The 22938-nt window shown below is 40.8% G+C and overlaps 1 protein-coding gene across 1 annotated transcript in view; it reads right to left on the reverse strand.

The window, feature by feature from the left end:
- KCNH5 (potassium voltage-gated channel subfamily H member 5) overlaps positions 1-22938 on the reverse strand; it is a 151678-nt gene that overhangs the window by 76026 nt on the left and 52714 nt on the right. The window contains exon 7 of the mRNA XM_040068574.2: positions 16502-16931. Within this exon, the coding sequence (XP_039924508.1) occupies positions 16502-16931 (430 nt within the window). The remainder of the gene's footprint in view (positions 1-16501; positions 16932-22938) is intronic.

Consider the following 22938-nt stretch of genomic DNA (forward strand, 5'->3'; position numbering starts at 1 on the left):
TTTTTTTTTTTTTTTTTTTTTTTTTTTTTTTTTTTTTTTTTTTTTATTAAAATGTAAGAAGGTTAAACTCTCATCTGCAGACTGAACACTGCATTCCCCAGCTGAGACAGTTTCACCTCCCACTCCAAACTTCCTTCCTTTCGTCAGACTAATTTGTTTTGGCCTGATATTTTCCAACATCAAGGTGAATGTTCCCAGGAAATTTGAGGGAAAGTTATTTTGGCTGGTTTTCGTCTGCTGTAGCTCTGTGTGAAAAATACAGATTTTTTCATTAATTTTTGGAAGTAGGTCTAAGAGTACCAGCAGCCATTGGCACACACCTCAAATTCAATGCAATTATCAATCACATTAGGATAAAATGCACATAAAAACTTCGAAATATCCTTCTAATATTAATCTAATATATAGTTCTAATATTATTCTAATATTAATTAAAAATATCCTTTTCATATTAAAAGTATTCAAAAACAACATTTGTTCATCTACAGAACAACTGGATTTATTGGGGTTTTTTTTAAGCTTAATCCAAAATGTTTCAGACAGAAATAGGTTGAAAGAACAAAAAACCAAGGAAATCTAATGCAGAAAGCGTAAAGCAATATAAAAATGAAAACCAGTGAGACTGTGAATTATGAAACAAAAAAGAAGTGTCTTAGCACACCAAGACCTCATGCTCAGAGGTCAGGGGCCTCTGAGTGGTAGCTTGATGGCTTATCTTAGCCTTGCTATTGTCTGACATTTCCTTCTTGTGACTAATATTTCTGCGTTGTTTTGGAGAGCAAAAGGAGAGCGAGGAGCAGATCCAGTTTGAAATGTTCTGTGATGATTGCAACTGGAAAGGCTTACAGAAAACAGAACATGATGTTAAAGCTAAGACCTCTCTGACAGTGAATGGGACACCCAAGATCTCTCTGACAGTGAATGGGACACAAAACTCCCCAAAGCTGGGTTGGTTTTTTCAATATGTGCATATTATCCTATACAACTCCCATTTCCAGTGTCTGTTAGGGGACTTTTGCATATTTATAGCAGATTCCTGTTGTGGCTTTGCCATGTCAGCCAGGTATTTCTTGCCATTCTACTAAATAATATCGGTTCTGCCTTAAACAAGTTACTCTATCAATTTAAAAGATCAGGATGTATCAGACCATTGCCTTTATGCCTACATATGTTCATCCCATTTGTCTGAGAAGCATGAGACAGGGACTAATTTCAGCACAAATCTGTACTGTTCCCATGTACCCTGGCTATATTAATCCTGGAACTATTTACCATGGAACACACTGCTCCTGGTGGAAAGAACTGCCTCCAGCCCTACTTGTTAGGCTCTATCCACTGAAGCAAAACAATGCATGTATTTTATTATTTTTTAAATTAGGATGAACTACAAGGTTCACCTGATTTATTCCCACAAATGCTAGAGCCCAGGCCCACATGAACTCTTGGCAATCATGGAATATCCTGACTGCAGACAATTAGACCAGCCAGAGCAATGCACAGTTATCCTACATTTACCTCTGTCTTCACCTCAACTTTTAAGCTACAGATTGACAAGAATTAAATGCCTCTTGGACTCTTGGAATTTAACCCAAGGTCTGAACCAGTTATGTGGAGTCACCTACAGAAATTCAGATTAATTCAGTGGAGTCAGACTTTTTTTTTTTTTTTAACTTCTTTTCTTTTGATTCCTGGAATATTGTAATTTGTTTTTCTTCATTCCCTGTAACTCAAAACATGGTTTGGAGGGCAATTTACAAAAACATGTGGAGTTCCTGCCCTCAACCATTTAACATTTAAACCAACAAATCGTGCATGGGTTTGGAGAGGAAAAAAAGCACCACAATATTTATCAAATGCCAAAGTTCACGATTCTACCAAATGTCAGATCTGGAAATAAAACCAAAAGTTTCACTTTCCAGATGAAAGCTTCAACCTTTAGATATCTCTACCCAAAAGCTCTTACTTCTATATCAAACACTGCCAATTAAAAGCAGCCACAGCTGAGTCCTTCTCCTGTTAACATACACATGAAAACACATCAGTAAACAACCTCCATGTGTAGCCACTACACCTGACCATGCTTTGCTGCTGCAATTATAACCTGAGAAACAGCAAATTTATGAGAAAGTCTGATTAATTCTGACATTCTCATTGTGGTAACATAAAACCCATTAAAGCTACCGTGCCACTGCAGAGAAGTCTGTGTCAGATTGACACGATGATCTGCCTTTATCCACAGCAGAAATTTGGTTAGAAACAGTAGAGCAGTACACAAAGGAAGAAAGGGATAAATGCCTTTTGCAGAGATAAAGAACAGAGGACTCTGCTCCCTTTGAATTTATAATATTTCAGCAAACATCCTCTTTGTTGCCTTCCCAGCAGGCTAAAAATGGATTAGAAGGTGAGGATGCATAACTTCTCTGTGGCCCATTATTTCTTATTATCATCCAGATGGAGAGTGGCCATTAGAGCACCACTAAAAACTCTAATGAACTGCAGTGTTGCAGATTACTAATTCTTCAACAGCATGTTTGTGTATCAATAATAAACTGTAAAAACAACAACAACCTGACTAATTAGGCTGGATGAAATATGCTCAGCTTGGCTTCCTGTCCCTCCTGTTCTGGGTGTTCATGCGGGTGTTCAGAACAGGTGCAGCTTCCATTAAACTCCTTTCAAAGTCTCAAATCACACCCCACACCCCCCCCCCCCACACACATAATATTGGAAACATTTACAAACATTTGTTTAAATGCTTATAAAAAGCATTTAAACAAGTGCACACCCATGTTTAAACCATATGACTAATTTTCTCGCTGTTTTGTCTGTAATGCAGGGGAGTTTAAATCTCAGTTGCTCCTAAGACAGGAAGAAGTGGGAGGGCCTCAACGTTTATCTTTAAGTCCTCTGTTTAGCAAAGCACTAGGGATTTAATTCATTAATACTTTCTGCTATTCCTGGGCTCGTTTGGGTTTTTAACAGGGTAAACAGAAACTCGTTCTAAGCTTGTGCTTTCATTTGCTTTGCTCCCTCAGCAGTTGGTGGAACATAAAAAAAAGCTGCAGTGCTGGGCCCCGCTCAGAAGCTTGGGAAAAAAATACTTTTTTTAAAAACATGCAAAGCAGCCTGTGTGATCTACGGAGTAAAATCATAACTCAGCTCCAAAGCTCATCAACACACACACAAATAAGCTGCATCTGTTGCAACCCCTAAAAAATATTAAGGAAGTTCAGCCAATGAAGATTTATTCTTTTGAAAGAGAGTAATGTTTCAGATAAATCTCTCCAATTCTGTCATTTTACATCCCATTTGATAGCCAGTGCCACCCCTTGACTTCCCAGAGGAGACAGAAAGTGAAATGCATGATGGGGCTCAGCACAGCATCCCTGCCATGGAATCACACAAAACTCAGCCTAGCACCTCACTGGACAGGGCTCTGCTAAAACCACCTCATGCACGGGGCAAGGGAGGGTTGGCCAAGAACCTCCCGGGGCTGGAACCGTGCCACAGGTTTTGTAGGGATCTCACACGCTTGTCTTCCACTTCTCTCCTCTTCCATTCTTCTTCAGACAAGAAGATTTGATTACAAGATCCTTCTTGCATGACCAATCTTCACTCACACGTAATTATTTCAGACTCACAGCTGTTAAATAGTTTCCAATACAGCACTGATGCCAGCAGCTTTATTCGGAACTTCTTTCTTACCTTATTGACTTTCCTTTCTTTTTTTTTTTCTCCCACTTTCAAGTGCCAATGCAGAAAGATTGTGTTTGATTAACTAGAAAGTTACATTTCCGTTAGGTAAGGTGGATTATCAATATCAGCAGGAAATGCTAGCATTAATGAAGCTCAGTAGTAACTTTCTTTATGCCTCAGTCTTCTATTCAAAAATAAGGGAGTGGAAGCAGGCATCAGATTTTGTGCTTTGAAATGCTCCTAGTTGAGGAGGGAGAAGGGAAAATGAAGCTTGTCCTTTCAACATACACAGAAATGATGGCTTGCTCCTATGTGTTTACCAATCAGGTGTCATTCAAACATATCATGTAAAAAAAAAAATAATTCCATATATGAGACCGCATGGAAATGGGTGCTGAGCTTTTTACAATACACCTACATGGATTCTAGGCGTGAGCCCTAGTGAATGGGACTAGGGCTTCAATAATTCCCTCTTGTCAATACTTGCAAGATCCAACACTGAACCTGAAATGTCAGAAATGTTCCCTTCATCATGGTTTGTGGCCAGAGAACATTTAAAGGCAAGTTATCATTAAGCAACAACGAGGTCAGTGGGACTACTCCAGTGTTTAAAAGTGCACCATGAGTTTAAAGTTCCCAGTTCAGGAAGCACTGAAGGACTGGGTAAAAAGAATTTTAAATAATAGACAGGAATTCATCACACCTCATTGTGCCCCCATAGCCTTTAGCTTAACATCATTTGATCCCATATGAGGTAAGAGAGATGAGACCTAAGGGATGCAACACCCATTCAAAGGGTGACAGTGTCTGGACGCTGATGCTGACTTCAGGTTGCTCAACCTTGCCAATACAACATAAGAATCATAGTTTTTCTGTAGCTGCCACCATTACTGTTGGAACGTACATGCAAAACCACAAATTTTTTAGGGCCATGGATATGACTGCTCCTCCTAGTGTTCCAGCTTCAGGAAAAATCCAATTTAAGGGGCTTTTAACCTCAGAACTGACCAACTTCCACTGAGGAAAAACTGACACAACTGTCCCAACACAATGCCATTCCTAGAGAGCTGGGCTTTTCCTGCAGAGGAATGCAGCCTCCACTCCATCTCCCATTGTCACATCACCATGCAGAGATCAGCAGCAGATATTTATAAACCCTTTTCCATCAGCTTCATCCTATTTCAATTCTGATTACACTACACAATGGAGTTTGAAATGTGCTTTAATTTTCATGAGACACTTTAGAAGAAATTAAATATTCTGATCTATTAGAAAATCCTTCATGTTGTTATGCAACAAAAATGTAGACAAAGTAAGATAAAAGCTTACTAATCTTTCAACTTTTTAAAAATATCTTTCTCTATCTGCTGGTCTTCTTTTTACCTGCTTGCTTAGCTTCCCCTGGAAAAAGAAAAATGGCTGAAAGCAAGAAAATTGCTCCTGAATTCCTCTTTTTTTTCCTCAGTCTTTAAGGAAAATTTTGCTTCCATTCTTCTACTATACTTCCAGTATGTTATACCAAAAGATGCAGCATTAAAAAAACCCCAAACTTTAAAGAAATAAAGAAAAGGATGGGAACAAAATTTCTTACATAGTTTTTTTTTCTTTCTTTCTTTAGTGTAAATCTTTATTAATGAAAAAGTCATTATGAAAACCCAGAGGCAAGAAAGCTTTAGCTCAGAACTATATTTAGTTACAAAAATTTTTAAAGCCAAAAAAAAAGTCAAAACTCCTGTACTGAAATTAATCACTAGATGTTTAGGGATGGTCAACTACCTTAAAAATGTGAGCTTTGCTAGCTTGGCCTTGCTAAGATGAAACAGGGATTTGTAGCTCTCCCTCCAGCATCAGCGATTTCTAGACTTGGGAGGGACCTCAAGGAGTGCAATCCTGAGGGAGGAGCAAGGAGACTTGTAGCAACGCTCATCAATGAACTGGAGTCTACCAAATCTTGTGCTGGCTCTGCCCATGATCTGCAAAGCTTTGCCCAAGCTGAAATATTTTGGTGGACTGGTGTTGGAAAGCCCCGTTTCCAACATGAGTCTTTCGTTCCCTCCTAAGTGACCTGACTGCCCTCCAGGAAACACAGAAGATTAATATTTTTTTGCCCTTTCAAGCACACTCTTTCCATGGTAGAAGTCAATCTTTGTGTTCCCCTTAGTCTTCCATCAGCTCAAGCCAAAGTCAGTTCTTCCAACTGTTCCCTTGAGATCCTGCCTTGTAACACATTTTTATGATCTCCTCTCCCTCCAGCTGGTCTACAGCTTCCTTAAAGTGCTGTATCTAAAAAAGAAAGGAAAAAGGTGACTACCCAGTCCTAGAACCAGCAGAATAAATACCTTTTCAGCTTGTTTGCAGCACTGCTGCTGATACCTTCTGAAGCAAAATTCATAGGTTTTACCCCACTGTCATGTTTTTTACATTCAGTCTGCAGTCGCCTATCCCTTTCCTCCTCCAAAATCCTCTCCAGCCTCGCAGCAGCAGACCCAGCTATTCCATAGGCTGTGCTTATGCATCTGATTTACCCTCTTTGCACGTGGTGCACTGCATTTCCCTCGCTTGACATTCACCTTGCTGATTTGGGGACATCTTTCCAATTTATTGGGATCATTATGGATTCTGATGCTGTCATCTCAACTGCTTGCAACCCTTCCCAAAACCCTCCCAATGTGCTCTCTGTTCTGTCACTCATCTCTGCTAATGAAAGTGTTGAACAGAAACACACGCAGGGCAAAAACCTCGCTGGCAATTCCCTCCAAGTCCTACAGCGAAGCCCTTGATTGTATTTTGAGAGAGACTGTTCAATCAGCTATCGCCAACTTTGTTATGACTGTGTTGAAATCATCTTTCACCCATTCTCTGTGAGGCCACTAAGCAAAAACTGTCAGAAGACTTCTAAAATGTTCAGATATATTGCATCTACTCAATTCCTTTTATTCTCTAGGCAGTTATCTTGTCAAAGAGAGAAATCAGATTAATTTGCCATGAACTCATCTTGACAAATCCATGCTGGCTGCTGGCCAGTGGAAGAAAACTAGTCTTAATCATTCATGACCAAAATATTCCCACTGAAACCCAACTGGGTTTGACTCAGCACTCACAGGGATGCACAGCAGGTACCCAGGGGAGAGAAGTCAGTTTGGATGCTCTCCTGTCCTTCCTCCAAAATGGAAAGGGGTAAAGCTCTTTAAGGAGGAACCTGCAGTTCCTCCTGCATACTCCCACACAGAGTATGCTTCCACCAGAGGAAAATTTTCCCCAGTTCTACTGAAGCTCTTGCAGAGAAAGCCACAGGAAAGATGAACAAGGATGAGAGACATGCAGGTTGAGTCCTCTGTGCTCTCAGAATGCTCAAGAGGAACACGACATTGTACGACTTCAGACCTACAGAAAAGAAGCAACCAGAAACCAAGAACTGGTATCTGTCATCTTTCATCCAATTACCTGATATCCCCAAGCACCACCAGACGTGTTACAGCACCACGGGCAGCACTGTGATAATGAAACTTCCCAGAGACTGGAGCTTTTTATATATTTTACAAAAACAACACAAAACCCCCAGCTCTGTCAGCATCTCTGGATGTATGACAATGTCACATGGTTTTTCAGTTCTGAAACTCAACCTAACAAAATTTAAGCACAGAAATCTCTTGCTGGACATGAAAAATAGTATTTTAAGGCCTGATTCAGTGGCATGATTCAAATTTTCTACAACAGGGCACTTGTTAAAACAACTTGTCTCCTTGCTGAACTGCCTATCCTGACTTCCACTCCGGTTGATAAAACACAGCAGTTATCTGCAAGCAAATGTGGGCCAATCTCAGTAAGACTTAATAGAAAATACCTGTTTTTCCCACTGAAAGCAGGGCCCAGTGAGGAGCACAACCCCACTGATATCAGGCAGGACTTAGCTCTTAACTGGCCTGACTTACTTGGGCTATTCTCCCTCTTATATACCAAACACACAGTGATATTATTTCTTGGGTATACAAAATTAACCAAGGATGTCTGTGCAGACACAGACTCAGATCACTCACTTGGCCCTCTGAAACTTCAGAACAGGCAAACACAAAGGATCTCCCGAGCCCCTTCCATCCAAGCAGTGTGATACCTTGGGGGTTATCTTTTATCTCAGATTTGTTTATCCCTCTAGCACAATATGCTATAAAACTGAGCTGTGTTGTGTTCTTAGCCAGTCAGATATATTTGCTGATCTAGCTGGGCTAATTAAAACTTTCTGCTTCCTGAGAGATACAGTTGTTGTGAGTAATCCAGGACTACCTGATAATACCCCTGGGACCATCTCAGGTGATTGCTTGCACTCCGTGTGTGACCATAAAGGTTCATTTTCAACATTTACGTATCATTTATTCAATAACAATTTCCAGTTGTTTTAAATAATATAGCTCAACAGCATGAAATAACATTTCCTTCTTCATTCTTACCCCTCCCACTCTCTGTCCTATCTCTCTTGATACCATAATTTCCTTTAAACACATCAAGCCAATGACAATAAAAGTAAACCTTATATAAACACATGCTAGCTATAACCTTGACAAAAAAAAAAATCCCATAAAGCTTCCCAAGGAGGCTGTTTTACAGTTTTAAAGCTCTTTATATAAAGACACATGTTTTTGCTATAAAGTAGAACCTGAATATCTAAAAATCTCCTGCTCTGACAGAATTGCAGCAAAACAAGGCACATATGGCCCCAATCTGGTGGGTACAACCAGGTGCTGGAGCATGTCCTGAGGAGGGAAATGGAGCTGGGGAAGGACCTGGAGCACAAATCTGATGAGGAGCAGCTGGAGGTGTCTATCCTGGAGAAAAGAAGGCTGGGAGAGATCTCATAGCTCTCTACAACTCCCTGAAAGGAGGGTGTAGCCAGAGGGTGGTGCTATCTTCTCCCAGGTAGCAAGCAACAGGACAAGAGGAAACAGCCTCATGTTGTGCCAGGGCAGGTTTAGATTGGATATTTGGAACAATTTCTTCATAGAAAGGGTGTCAAGCAGCAGAACAGGCTGCCCAGGGCAGTGGCGGAGTTGCCATCCCTAGAGATTTTTAAAAGACATGCAGATGTGGTACTTGAGGACATGGTTTAGTGGAGGGCTGGCAGTGGTGGGGTAATGGCTCTGCTCAATGACATTACAAGTCTTTTCCAACTTGAACAATGATTTTACTATCTCACTCTTACTCTCAAGTTCCATTAAAAAGTGGATGATGCTTTTTCTCCCTAGGAGTAATTTGGGGTTTTTTTACTGCAGGCTACTGAGATGTGATTATACTCTTACGGTTTTTCCATGCAGCTACTCAGAGAATATTGAGATTGTGAAGTTCAACTGCTGCACTGACACAAATAACCTGACTCAAATGCTTCATCTGCCCCAGCTGTGAGACATAAGATTAGTAACAACTAAAAGATATCACAGAAAGATCCTGATATCCTTTGTTTGTAGAGGTAATAGTACTTAGGCTGTGGTTCAGCAATCCGAAAGTGTCAAAATGCTTTTTCAATGGCACTCGAGGGGGAATTTTCACTTGCAAGGCAACTTTCTGTAACTTTCTGTGCCACTTTCTTCTTTTTGCACTAACGGGTAAATGTGAATTAACAGTTTTACTCTCTCCTTGGATGCTGAAGAACTTATCACCTTTCTCATTGCCTCAGGATCACATCTGCTTTTAGCAGAACAGGTTGCACAGTGAAATTGTGGATGTCCCATTCCTGGAAGTGTTCAAGGCTCAGGGACACTGAGCAACCTGGTAGGTGTCCCTGCCCATGGCAGGGGTTTGGAACCAGATGATCTTTAAGGTCTTTTCCAACCCAAATTATTTTATCATTTTGCTATCCTAAGAAACTATTAGGAGCTTGCTAGCAGGGCCGTATTGTTGTTGAAGAGACATTCCCCATTTTAAGAAACTTTAGGAGCAGCACAAAAACTGGCACCTGTCTTCTACTGCTGAAGAGATCAAACAAACCCTTCTGCAGATGCAGAGCCACGTCTGTCCCACATCCCAGACCTCTGCAGGAAAAGAAACTGCCCTTCCACAGATCTGACTCTTGTCGGACACCCTTAGGGGCAGGGCTGGAATTCAACCATAGCTAAACACTCCTATGTATTTCTACAGATGCAAAACTTTCTCATATTAGTATCTGTTGCTAGGAAAAGTACAATTTAATCTACAGTGCTGGCAGTGATTTTTGCTGGAAGGTGCTATCTTACGCACATACACTCTCCTCAGGATCAGAAATTAAATCCTATGGGCTCCTGGGATTGCTTGTCTGGGAGCCTGCCAGACAAGCGCTTTCCTACAATGATACACTGTTGTGTCAGCGCGTGGGCTTAGCCACTGCTTCACAAATTCGCTAGATAAACTTCCATGATTCATCCAAATGGCATCCAAGTGGCTAACTACCATATATTGGCAGGGAACTGACGAACGCCGCTCGAACAATGAAAGAACCCACTTAAATAATGAATTAAGTTTGACAGATCAATGGAGGCTTGACTGACGGCCCCCGGCACCCCCACGTCACAGCTCCAAAAGGGCTGAGCAGCAGCAAGGGGGGGTGCCATGAGCAATCAGCAGCCTTTCAGCATTGTTTGCCAAATACAGGAGAGTTTAGGGCCAGAGGTGGCTCAGATGAGAGCATCTCATTTGGTTTTTGTCTAGGTTTTGAAAGACAGTTGTCTGCCAAGGAAAGCTAGGGCCTCCCTTGGAATGGAGAATGTAAATCCCCTTCCCTCCAAATTATTATAATTTTACAATTAGGGGCTTTCAGGCAGAGGTATGGAAACAGGAGTAACAGTTCTTTGCTAGGAATATTAAAAAAAAAAAAAAATAAAAAAATGTAGTAGTACAGAAAAAAACAAGCAAGGAAGCAAACAACAATCCTGGAAAAAACCCTGACAGAGTCAGGGATTCGACCTGGTACCCTGTTTGTCAGGGTGTTGGAAGCAGCCCAAATAAATCCATCTGGAGTAACAGATGTGGTTCTGTGGGGTAGAGATGCCCCTGTAGAAAGTCCAGTGGCAATAAGATGGGTCCAGTCTTACACCAGGAATCCAGTGGAAAAACAGGAACCCTTGTGTACTTCAGTCCCAGTTTTTATCTAGCTAGGAACAGCTGGCTCCTCCCCCACAGTGTGGAGCCTCTCCCAATGGGATGATGGAATGTGTCTTGTCATTGGTGGGCTCTAATGGCCCATTATCAGAAGATGTCCCCCGGGAGGATGGAGGGGTGGTGAAAGAGATAAGAAACACTGCCCCACCTGGGTTTAATGGCCGGGCCATTATCAGAAGGCATCCGCCCCCCTCCCCCTGGAGTTACAAGAGAAGGACAAAACATCTCCCAAAAAACAGCTTTCAACAGATGAAATAGAATACACATTTTTAGGTTACATAATCCAATACAGTTTTAAAAAGGAAGGAGAAGGTCCTATCCTCTCTGTTTAATAAAATTAGGAGGGCAGGATGTCTATATGCTCAGTGTAGGTAACAAAGACATCAATGATATCTCTATTTATGTGTCTAGCAGGCACCTTCTGGTGAAATACATCCCAGCCCATGGCAGGGGGGTTGGTACTAGATAATCTTTAAGGTCCCTTCCAACCCAAAGCATTCTGTGATATCAAGATGAACCCACCCACACTCTCCATCATCTCTCCCCTGAACAATAATAACTTGGGGTCAAAGTGACAATTACATCTCTCTCCTTTTCAAAGCTGAAAATCATGAACCTGGGTATTTTAGGAGGAAAACAATAAGTTAGCACTTTGAGCCATTAAACTAGAAACTCTTAGAAAGAAGAGTCTAGAAATTACTCCCATTTTCCAGTGAAGGTATCCTGTAGAATCACTACAACAAATTCTTCTCCTCATATGCAAAACCAGTGTGAATTGTCAGGCCTGTTTTCACCATAATTTAAAACCAGTCACTGAAAAATATCATCTCTCACACAACCATCTCCTCATAAAACTGGAGCAATTAGAAGCCAAAGTAATTATGTATACAGATTTCCCTAAAGGAAGAACAACAAAGCACTCTTTGCTCAGTAATTCTGGGACACAGTGGATAACTAAGAGATTCTTCTGAGTTTTTCACAACCTGGGAAGCAGTGAATTACTCAATGTTCATTGACACTCCTGTCTTCAGTATCTCATTCTGACCTTCCCTTGCTGCACGGATCATCGGAGCATTTCAGTGACTGGTGGAATATACTGGATTTCTCCAACTGCCTGGATGTACATGCCAGGTCCACTCAGCTAGACAAATATACTCCTGTAATTGCTGTATTTATGGGGCCAGACTGATGCTGCAATCTGCTCTGTGCCATACAGAGCCATTTCACTGTTGCACATGGACAGGGGCAAACCCATCACTCCAGGTTACACCAGAAGCATGGAATGTGTCAGAGACCCTCTGAGCCCCAGGCTGGGTTTTGTGCTTAAACCTAGCAGGCAGCTAGAACTCCCCCAGCCACCTGCTCACTCCCCCTCCCCCCTCTGGAACAGGGGAAAGGATCAGAAAAAAAAGGTAAAACTCATAGGTTGAGATAAACACAGCCTCACAGGACAGAAAAGGAAGTGGAAAAAAATAACAATAATTATAAAAGAATACAAAAAACGAGTGGTGCACAAGGCTATTGCTCGTAACCTGCTGACCAGACCCACTCCAGCCCCCCCGGTTTTATTGTTCAGCATGATGCCATATGGTGTGCAATGTCCCTTTGGCCAGTTTGGGTCAGCTGTGTCCCAGCTGTGTCCCCTCATGGCTCCCTGTGCCCCCCAGCCTCCTCGCTGGCAGGGAAGGAGGAGCTGAAAAGTCCTTGACTTCATGCAAGCACTGCTCAGCAACAGCTAAAACCTCAGTGTTTTATCAACATTATTCTCATTCTCAATCCAACACATGGCACTGTACCAGCTACTGGGAAGTAAATTAACTCTATCCCTGCCTAAGCAAGGACTTTGGGAAGCTGGCTGCTCTTCTCACAGTGACAGTATAGGAAGGAAGAAAGCATATGACTGTACTTCTGTTGTTTAAACATTCACACTTGTTCCTACAAAAACCCCCATCTCTCCTGAATTTTTCAAGCTGTTTCACCCACACTGCCACCTTCCCCAAAATCCTTTTTCCCTTTTATTTTCTACTTACTAAAGGCCTGGCTGTGCTGAGTTGCAAGACGGCGGTAGTGGGGTATTAACCAAAAAGTTTCTTTCTGTTCTCTTTCTTGATACTTTTTTTGGGGGGCAAAGTCACAAACCCAGTCAGTTTTACATCTGCATCTACAGCTGAGCTGCAGAAGCCTTAAAGCTGCTTGTGGACAGAAGTAGAGCAACACGCAGCAGCACAGGGTGAGATTTTGTTTGGAGGCTCTGAGCTGACAGAAGATAATGGGAGGTTTACAACAAAGGTCCTTCCTGAATGATAAACGATTCCTGGTGCATCCAAAGGATCTGACAGACCTACCTATTTGTTCTGCTCTGCACAGAGAGGGGATGAGATGACCTAGATCAACACAAAAGGCACTACAAAAATCAGATTTTCAACGCATATTCAGCAATGCTAAGCAGCAAATGCACAATAGGTATTTAAACAATAACCCTTGTAAAAACCTTGCTCCCTTGACATAGGATGCTTTGTTTGCTATTTTTAGCTTTTCAAGTGCCAAGAAGCAACAGAAAAAAAAATATTGCTGAACAGCACTGGACACTAAGTTAAAACAAGTGAGGCAAAAAAGAAATCTGAAGCAAGCTCTACAAGATGAGGTTAAGTTATTCAAAGCTCTCTTTCCAGCAAGACAGGTGATGCATTTCAGCTTAAATATCCCACTCGATCTGCCCTCAGTGAACAAGCAAGTGACAAGCTGCCAATCCAGCTGAAAAGCTCCCCATCCATCAGGGCTTCCCCCGCCCCTGCCCGCACCAAGCAATGCTTTATCAGCACCTACTGAATCCAAATCTGCCTATTTTTAACAAGAACACCATCCTGCAATCCTGCCCACTAGAAGGATTTGCAAATGTCTCCAAATATTCCTCCCAGGTCCTGATAACTTTGCCAGCATGAATAGGAAACTTGGGGCTTTCAGAACAAGCCACAGCTCGCTGACAAGGCAGGGAAGATTTCCTTTCCTATCTGCAGTTTGCATGAGTAGGCAGCTAGGATTGTGATGAATTACTACCTCTGATTCCAGTGTTAAGTTTAAAACATTTATTTGGCATAGTCTGTTAGAAAGAAAAAAAAGAAGAAAAAAACCCCCCAAAAAACCCAAACAACACCCCACAGCCGATATCAGCCATTGGTATTAGCAAACTTTTTCAGGAGAACTACCAAAGGTATTTCACAGCCTCTCTCTGCTTCTAACAGGAGCGTGTTTTGTGGACCAGACATATTTATTGACTGAACTGTAATTGAATTTTACTGAATGTTTATCTCAAAATACTGTTTCAAAAGAGAAACTAAAACATCTTGGTTTGAAAATAACTCAGTTCTTAGTTACACCTTCACATGAGGCCAAATCTTTCTCCAAAGCTCAGCAGACACTCTGAATGCCTGGGAAATTGCATTTTCCATCAACCATTTGTTGTGCCTTCCTCTTTCATTTTGGAGCTCAGAGAGCCAGGCTTTCAGCCACCAGCTCTGCAAAGCATGTCTCTACAATCCTGCAGGTTTGATCTCCTTGCACAAATATTGCAAATATTAAGCCCATGACCAATGCCTGTTCCAAAGCTGGTTTGTTTTCTAACCAGTAGAAAAAGATCAGCCAAGGTTTGGATATCAGTCAGAACCACTCATCACACTGATGTGCACGGATTAGAGATCTTTGAATCCGCACTGATGTCGTTGCAAAAGATTCACTATTTGATGAAAATTGAGCATTTTTACTTGTAAATTTTACTGGTAAATAAACCAAAAAGTTTTCCTGCCTGCCACACTCCTCTTCAACCCACTTGCAAGAGAAGGCACATTCATTTTGGTGTTATTATTTTGATGCAATAAGCAACTCAGTAGTCCTTTTGCCACACTCCTTAAATTTTAGATTGTACTTTTGACTTTGTCTAGCAGCCTATAATCCTACACACAGTTTCCCAACTGCTAAGCTCACAGTTGCCACTTAAAAATTTGATGTGAACATTTTAGTAATTTTGTAGGTAACACTTATGGAAATTATTTGCCAGTGCCACATACACAGGCTGTTGTCTACTTTTGATCCTGTTTCTTGTATTCCCCATCTTTAACATGAATTCCAGAGATAAAAAAGCAAGGAAACAACCCACCTAGAACAGACACAAAGCAGGTTACAATCACCCCTTCTTTTTCACCCGCTGAGGCCATGCATGTGTTTTGTTGTTGTTGTTATCATTATAAATAGTAGTAGTGGCACTCATTATGCTTTTATGGGTCTCATCACACCCTAAGTCATTTACCACTTAGCTTTTTCCTGTCAAATCCCCCTCAACAGGACAACAGAAGTCCCTACCAAAAAAAAAAGAAAAAGAAAACAAACCAAAACCCAAAAGGAAACAAGGGAAGCAAATATTACAATATGTTCTATATGCACTTTATTCTCCAAATCCCCAGCTACTGTAAATACCACAAATCAGTGTCAACAAACAGCATATCAGCTCCTATGGGCTTTTGATGATCTATCTGCAATAGCTCACTAATGCTCTGGCTTGGGGATTTGTTTTTTTATGGACTTAGAAATGTTTTGGAACACATCAACCCATCATGTAAAGATGGTATTCAGTAGAAATTTCATTGCACCATGCTGCAAGAGTCCTAAAATTGCAACCTCTCTTTTTAAAAAGCATTTTAAAATCTCCAAACAAATGTCTTTAATCTTCTAAAGATCTAGAAAGGCTGTGGCAAGAAAACTTGCTTTTTATAGTTCAGTATTTCTCAGAGATGTTAGCTAAGATAATTATCAGAGAGATTATGCAGATCTTATTATCAAAAGGTTTTGTTTGCTCTCTTGCTACATAATTGCTTTGTGCTTGCATGGTGCTCAGAAAATAGCAAGCACCAGAGAAATACCAGGAGTTATTGATTTAACAGAAAAATAATTCTCCCAAATGGTATTAACATTTTAAGTTGTCCCTACTATATTTTGAAGATTTCTGGTTATCTGTAGAGCCACTCAGTGATGTAACCTTGGCAGCACATGAAAAGAGAGTCATGCCTTACCACTCCTGATTTTGGACTATTTCAGCAGAGCTGTGAAACAGCAGGAAGCAGGAAAAAAAAGGTGCAATATATTGTGTCATTATTTCCTTCACTTCTAGATTTGCTGGTGACAAAGGCAACCACAATCAGAAGATAAAATCAGGATTTATACCGCAAAGCAATGTCATAAAGTAAACAATTAATTTATGGAATCACTAAACGTTTCAAGAATTGGATAAAACCACATCAAATGATTCCAGACTTATGTAAGTTTATAAGCAAAACTCAAGACTACCTGCATTCAAATACACTTTGTAACTTTTTAACCAAATTCTAGCAAAGACCTTACAAACATGATAAAAGCCATCTTGAAAGCGTAAAGATAAGGCCCCAAGTATAAACTTGCCATTGGGCACACTTATGTACCCAGGCCACTTGCAAGCAATTTAAAAGGCACAGCAACTACATCATTTCAATACCTGTTTTCAAGAATTCCAAGTTAATTTCATGACTATTTACAGGTACCACAGGCCTTACAGGTTTTTTTAGGATGTCAAGAAAGCTTAAAGCAAGCGCACCCTACAAGCATGGTACTTTCCACAGAACCTCCCATAAACATGAGAAAATCGGATTTTACTTACAGCCAACCATCATCATGGCCACCGAAAAAATCTTCTCCCCATCAGTAGTCGGGGCTATGTTCCCAAATCCTATGGTTGTAAGGCTTGTCATGGTAAAGTAGAGAGAGGATATGTACAAGGAGTCTTTGCTGGGCCCTCCTTCCCACTGCCCCGAGCCCGTGGTGTTGTAGCGATACGGGGTCCCGATGCTCAGGGCCAGCTGGTAGAGCCAGCTGTCTGTTTTGATGGTGTTGGTCAGTTCATCTATGACTTCGTAGTCCCCAATGCTGTACCAGATGCAGGCCAGCCAGTGGGCCACCAACCCAAACACACACACCAACAGCACCAGCACAGCAGCACCGTATTCCAGGTAATGGTCCAACTTCCTGGCCACCCGACCCAGCCGTAGAAGGCGAACCACTTTTAAGGAGCTGAAGAGGCTGCTGATGCCCTGGAAAGGAATGAAAAATCATTACTTGATCTGAAATACCCTGCTGGTTAGCACAGAAGGCTGTACAGCAATTCCTACATCTGCTTAAAACCTTTCTATGTAATTTTTGAGGCCTCAGATAACAGAATACAAGATCAAACCCTCCTCCCCCTCCAGTGCTTTTGTCCTCATCACGCTAAATTGAGTTTGGCACTCACTAGGTGGATAAATTACTTTGTTCAAACTCGGTCTTTCAAAGTAACAGAAGGGTTCTGTAGAATCCAAAGCGGAAACAGCAAGTTTATTACAAAAAGGGGTGGTTCAATGCTTCACTGGTTTGAAGTGAATTGGAGACTCTGCTTTAACCTCAAGAAGATAAAAGGAGGTGGAAGAGGAGTCACAGATGGAACTCCACCAACCCTGTGGAGTCTTCCTGAAGTTTCCCAGAGAACAGCATTCTATTAAACCCAAGCAGAGGGTTGTTTTTCTGGCCAAAACGGGGGCACACCTACTTCAACAACCCTCAACATTAGGAGATGCTTGAGAGAAACATCAGAACGTAATCGTAAGCGGAAAACTCAGAGAAATCTGCCTGTTGTTACTCTCTTCCACCAAACAGGAGCTGAGTAACTTCCTCTAGTACAACACTCTCCACCTCTTATTATCCTTCAAACATAACTCTGGGTATTTTGTTATTTACAAGAAGTCTCACTGAGTGAGCATGGAATTAACCACTGTGGGCACATCACCTTTCCGAGCAAGGGAAATACAGACCACAAGGCACGTGCCTTTGGATACAGGATTAATTTCCTTTCCAGCCAACAGACACTGCAGATATTTTCCTAAAGCAAGTGTTGGTGCAGTGTTGTTTTTTTTTCCTGTCACGCAAGATAGATGATATACAAATAAATGGAAATACAAATATTTATGGAATAAGAGCACAAGGACTACCAGAAAGTTAATAAAAACATCCGGGAAGGGATAAGAAATGTATATGTCCTTCCCAATGCACAAATGGTTTGGGAGTTTAGAGATGCAGAAAGAGAACAAAAAATATGCTCTTGATCTACTGCAATCCCATGATCTAACTAACTTGTGCATTAAATTAATTAGTGGCTCAAAAATAGAAGGTTTGTAAAGGAAGGTTTCTAATATAAAACAGTCAGAAGCTGAAGACATTTAATTTAAAGCAGAAATTAAGACATAGAAAGCAATGAGGCAAACACTCCTAGTTACAGTGCCAAGATTAAATTGCCCTTTTCTATGCATCATTATGAAATCAGTCTAGTCAAAACACTGGCTAATTATATTATCAAACAGTAAAAGACTGGAGTTTCTGGAGCTTTCCATACCAGAAAAAACATTTGTCTCTTTTGTACCTCTGTTTCTTCTTCTTTTGCACCTTCTTTCCCTTTGCCCAACATTTGAAGGGTAACACACATCTGATATTTCTAGATGTAATCTGTTTGGCACAGTTCTTGTATGCTTTTCAAATCCTGTTGGAATGTGTTTCAGATCCCCAAATCCTTAATAAATTGAAGCTCTATATTTGCATTCAAGCTCTCATGATGACTAATACCACAGAGGGAAGTGGAATTTTCCCATTTTGATTTCTGCATTTTGCATTTACACAAGACAGCAATGTAGTTTATCATCCTTATTTCCATCTAAATGTATATCTACTTATTTGCTTTAGGATATATGACTGGGAGACATTCTGAGCAGCCAACTTTTCCAATAAACTGGGAAGCCCCGTCCAATATTCCTGAGACAATGGACTGTGGTCAATGAACTACTGAATGAGGGTCCAGCACTACAGAAATAATACCTACATTTAAAAAAAAAAAAAAAAAAAAAGAGAGAGAGAGAGAGAGAACTTCAGAGTAGTTTAATAGTTATTCTGCAGTATGTTATTCTGCAGTATGTTTCACTGAGTGAACCTTGATTTTGAACGCTTACAACTTTCAAAAGAGGGAGAAAACAGCAGGGTGTTTTCCTTATAGGATCAAATCCTGTCGCATTGGTCAAGCAGAAATGCATTATTTCTGTTTTAATTAGAGTCACCATTCATTTACAGGATTAACACTAGGGAAGGACTTAGAGACCTGGAATTCAAACTTGGGGGCCCTTTTTAACACCCATTAGTGTAAGTTTGTCCCAGTGGCACAGCTTACACTGCACTTTTTACTGCACAAACAACCTTCGAACAGAAGAGCTTACACTGTGACCTCCATCCCCCACCCACACTTCATCTTCTCTAAGTTATATGGACAATTTAGCAGTTATAAAAATAATACAAAAATACAGAATTTATTTCAAAGCCTGGGAGAAAGTTTGTACTGTCATTTTTCTTCCCTAAACACAGGTAACAATCACACCTCTTACGTATAAAAAAAAGAGAAATATTTCATTTTAGCTGACATTGAAATGTATTATTTCCAAAGAGTACTTAATTTAAGTAAGTTTCACTGTAAATCTTAAAGCTAGTTCAGTTTGACCCCTTACTTAAGGCTGAAAAATCAAGAGATATATTGAACATTAACATTTCATGTCTAATCTTCCAAAATAGAAAGACAATACTGGAAAGCCTCTTCTGTAAAGCACTACATAGGAGAGAGTAAATAAACAAATGCTAAATGAATATGTGATGTATCACATATAGAATATATATTTTATATATGTGTGTGTGTGTGTATGTGTATATATATATGTATGCATATGTATCAATCACATATGCATTAAGTACTGGTTGGGTCAAGTTGGTACCTTCATACTTAGAAAATTCACAACAATTAATGCACAATTGTTAATATGCAAAGCTCTGCCTCAGATTCAGCAACAATGTCTTTGATAGAAGTTATGTGAAAGACTAACTGCCTTGAATTACATTTGGGCAATTAAGAAATTCAGTTTTCTAAACTCGATTGCAGGCTGCCTTTAACTTCATTTTTCTTTTAACTGTATTTATGCTCCGTAATGAATACTTTGGAAAGCCTTCGACTCCAGGATGAGCATCTGCTCTGACAGAAGTAACTTCAGCACTCAAGGAACAGAGATGTGATTAGAAATTGTGAATAGGGCATGTAATCCAGTTTGGCACTGTCATTGTTTAGATAAAGCACGCCTTGGATACTGGAGATCCAGCCTTCTGGGAGGAGCATTTGTGTCTCCATTCCCATTTCAACTGGGCCAACTGTCTGTAACAGCTGCTGGGCTGTGTTCTCTAACTGCGAATATCTCATGTTATCAACCATCCACACCAGCCCCTTGGGTTTTGGCTAATGCATTTCATCATGTCCTAATCAGATGAGGACGCTCACCTTGCTCATCATCAATCATCTCAGCTGCAGAAATCTTTACACTGAAAAACCACCTACTCCAAAGCTGTGTTTTGGGTGTCAAGTTTGGAACCAAATTCCCATCTGCCACACATCATCAATTTAACTATTCCAAATGTGAGTCACAGGAACTCCTAAGGCCATTGGATCAGGAGAGGAAAGGCCAGTGGCTCTGAACCAGCCGTTTTTGTACCCCCACTTCAATTTAGGAGACAGCTGAAGCTGTACAGAGGATGTAGACATTGTCAAATTTATCCAGAAAGACATTTTTGAGGGATGGATGTTTAACTTTGGAATTAAATCAGACATTCATGATTAAATGAAGCCCAAGTTTCTTGACACAAGCACATTGCAAAGTCTGTGTTCTCAAATTCTCTTGATACACTAAGAAAGGAAATTAAATTTGATAATGGAGGCACAACTGATAACAGCACTCGGTCTGACAAGCAGAGGGACCAATCCTTCCTTTTAAAACTATGTGACTCTTGCCATTTCAGACCCTGGATGTTTACCAGGCTGTCAAACTGCCATCTTCCAGGACAAAGGAAGTGTCTAAGCTGTATGCCTGCATCTAGCTGAACTTTTCCAGCCACAGGACTGAGACAGGTGTTTCCCAAAATTGCCATGCACACCATGGGAACAGATCTCTGCACCTCCGGCAAGAACAGGGTGCAAAGTTCTCTTGCACTAAATGAATCCCTGAGAAGCCAGGCAATAGGAAGGATGAAGCTGATAAAGTTGTGTTATACACGGGTCAAGAGCCAAACATGCAAGAGCATGAAGGGAACATTGTCACCAAAGGAAAATGAAGGTTAACAAGGACAGGAAATCATCTGAGTCCACAATGACTCTACCTAAAACCTCCTAAACCGGAGAAGAGAGCAGAGTCTGTTCTACACTAAAGGAGCAGCAGAATAGCAGAGCTGCACGTTTGTAAAATCTGAAAAAGAATAGCTGGTTACTTGCTAATCTATTTAATCTTTTCTGAAGTTGGAAATTATTGTATAAATCGTCTTTTAAAAGTAAAATAAAAACAAAAAACAGCCATTAGTTTCAACCATCTAAATATAAAAAAAAATCTGCTTAAACCTCGAAATTAAATCCCAGTATGCTGAAATGGTAAATCATGCATAACTTTTTCTTTCTACTAGGGAACAATGTGTTTTTAACTCTAGGCACTTTTTCAATTAGATTTCACTCCATGATTTTTTATTTATTTGTTGCTAGGTCTGGGTACATACACAACAGCAACAACAAAAAGAAACTAAATACATTTTAAATGTGTTCTAAAACTGAAATACTCTGAGCTTTGAAAACAGGGATCAGTACTGCATCATTTAATAGAAAACACTGTCTCAGAAAAGGTCAGAAGAAAAAAAAGAAAAAGTATTCACTCAGTTTTAATGTTCAGCACACTGGTTTTGAAGAATTTATGGGGTAGTGTAGTAGGTTTTTTTGCCAATTTGAGATTACAAAACCAGCACAGGTGGCCAAGAACCAGAGCTATGAAATCTTAGTAGGACATGCTGCTACAGCAGTCAAAGGGCAATTACACCATATACAGATATTAAACTAAATTTAAGCTAGCATCCTTATGCTGGACACGAGCAATTACAGCAAAAATGCCATGAAAGTGATCAAATCCCCAGAGGAATTTGCAGCCAGGGCTCATCCTCTGTGCAAGAGCAAAATGGTTTTGTGCAGCCACAGCATGGACTGAGCCCCAAGCACCCTTCTGGATCCTACAGAAAGCATTCCCATAGCAAGCTGATGGCCAACCACCCTGTCCCTGTGGACAGCCCATCCTTCCTCCCTGGAGATGAGGAGTGGGGCATGTCAGGGGAGTGACTGACCCCATCCATCCTCCAGCTGGGGAGGGGATGAATCAGCTCCCTCCCCTGGGCACACAGGAGCTGAGGGTTATGGCTTGAACAGCTGCTGTGAGGAGAAATCAAACCCATTCTCGGAAACCCGGAGAGCTGGATCTGCACAGCAACCCAATCTGTATTGTGTGATCAGAGACAGACACTGCGGAGCACTGCCTCCCAATGTGAGACTGATCCACTGATCCTGCTCCAGATGAGCTTGGGGAATAAATGCTATTAATAACAGGAGGATGAGATGCTCTGCAGATGCAACAGTGTGCTGATTTCTTCATTCAACAGCCAATTACTTCACGTAATGTGATGCTACACTGCCTTCGGTTCTTGCAGGGTTTTGCAGAAGTCCCCACTGGCTTGAAGAAGAAATTGAATCAGTTCATAAAAAAGTGAACAATCACAAAAGTAAACTGGACTGGGACTCTTGCTCTCAAAAAGGCAAGAGCTGGTAAATTATAAATATTGAACTAAAGACAGTAATAAGTGAAGACAGGTGGACTATGAGAGGTAGAAAAGTCAGACACCTGGCAGCAGAGAACACCTGGAATGTCCTTACATCAAAGGGCACAAAAGGTTGTAACTCAAAGAAGGGCAAAACTTGTAAAGCTGGGCATCAGTTATAAATGAGTAAATAATCATCCAGAGGAAGGAAACAGAAACAGAGAACTGACAATATATAAGAAATAAAAAATTGATCAACAGAAATCTACACCTTAGAGAGGAAGCAGAGATACAGTAAGAATGGCCATATACCAGGCTGAACACTTCCTTGCAAAGAATACTAAAACAAATACCCAAAGATCCTTCAAA

This window comes from Hirundo rustica, chromosome 6 (genome assembly GCF_015227805.2).
Source record: "Hirundo rustica isolate bHirRus1 chromosome 6, bHirRus1.pri.v3, whole genome shotgun sequence".
Classification (NCBI taxonomy): domain Eukaryota; kingdom Metazoa; phylum Chordata; class Aves; order Passeriformes; family Hirundinidae; genus Hirundo; species Hirundo rustica.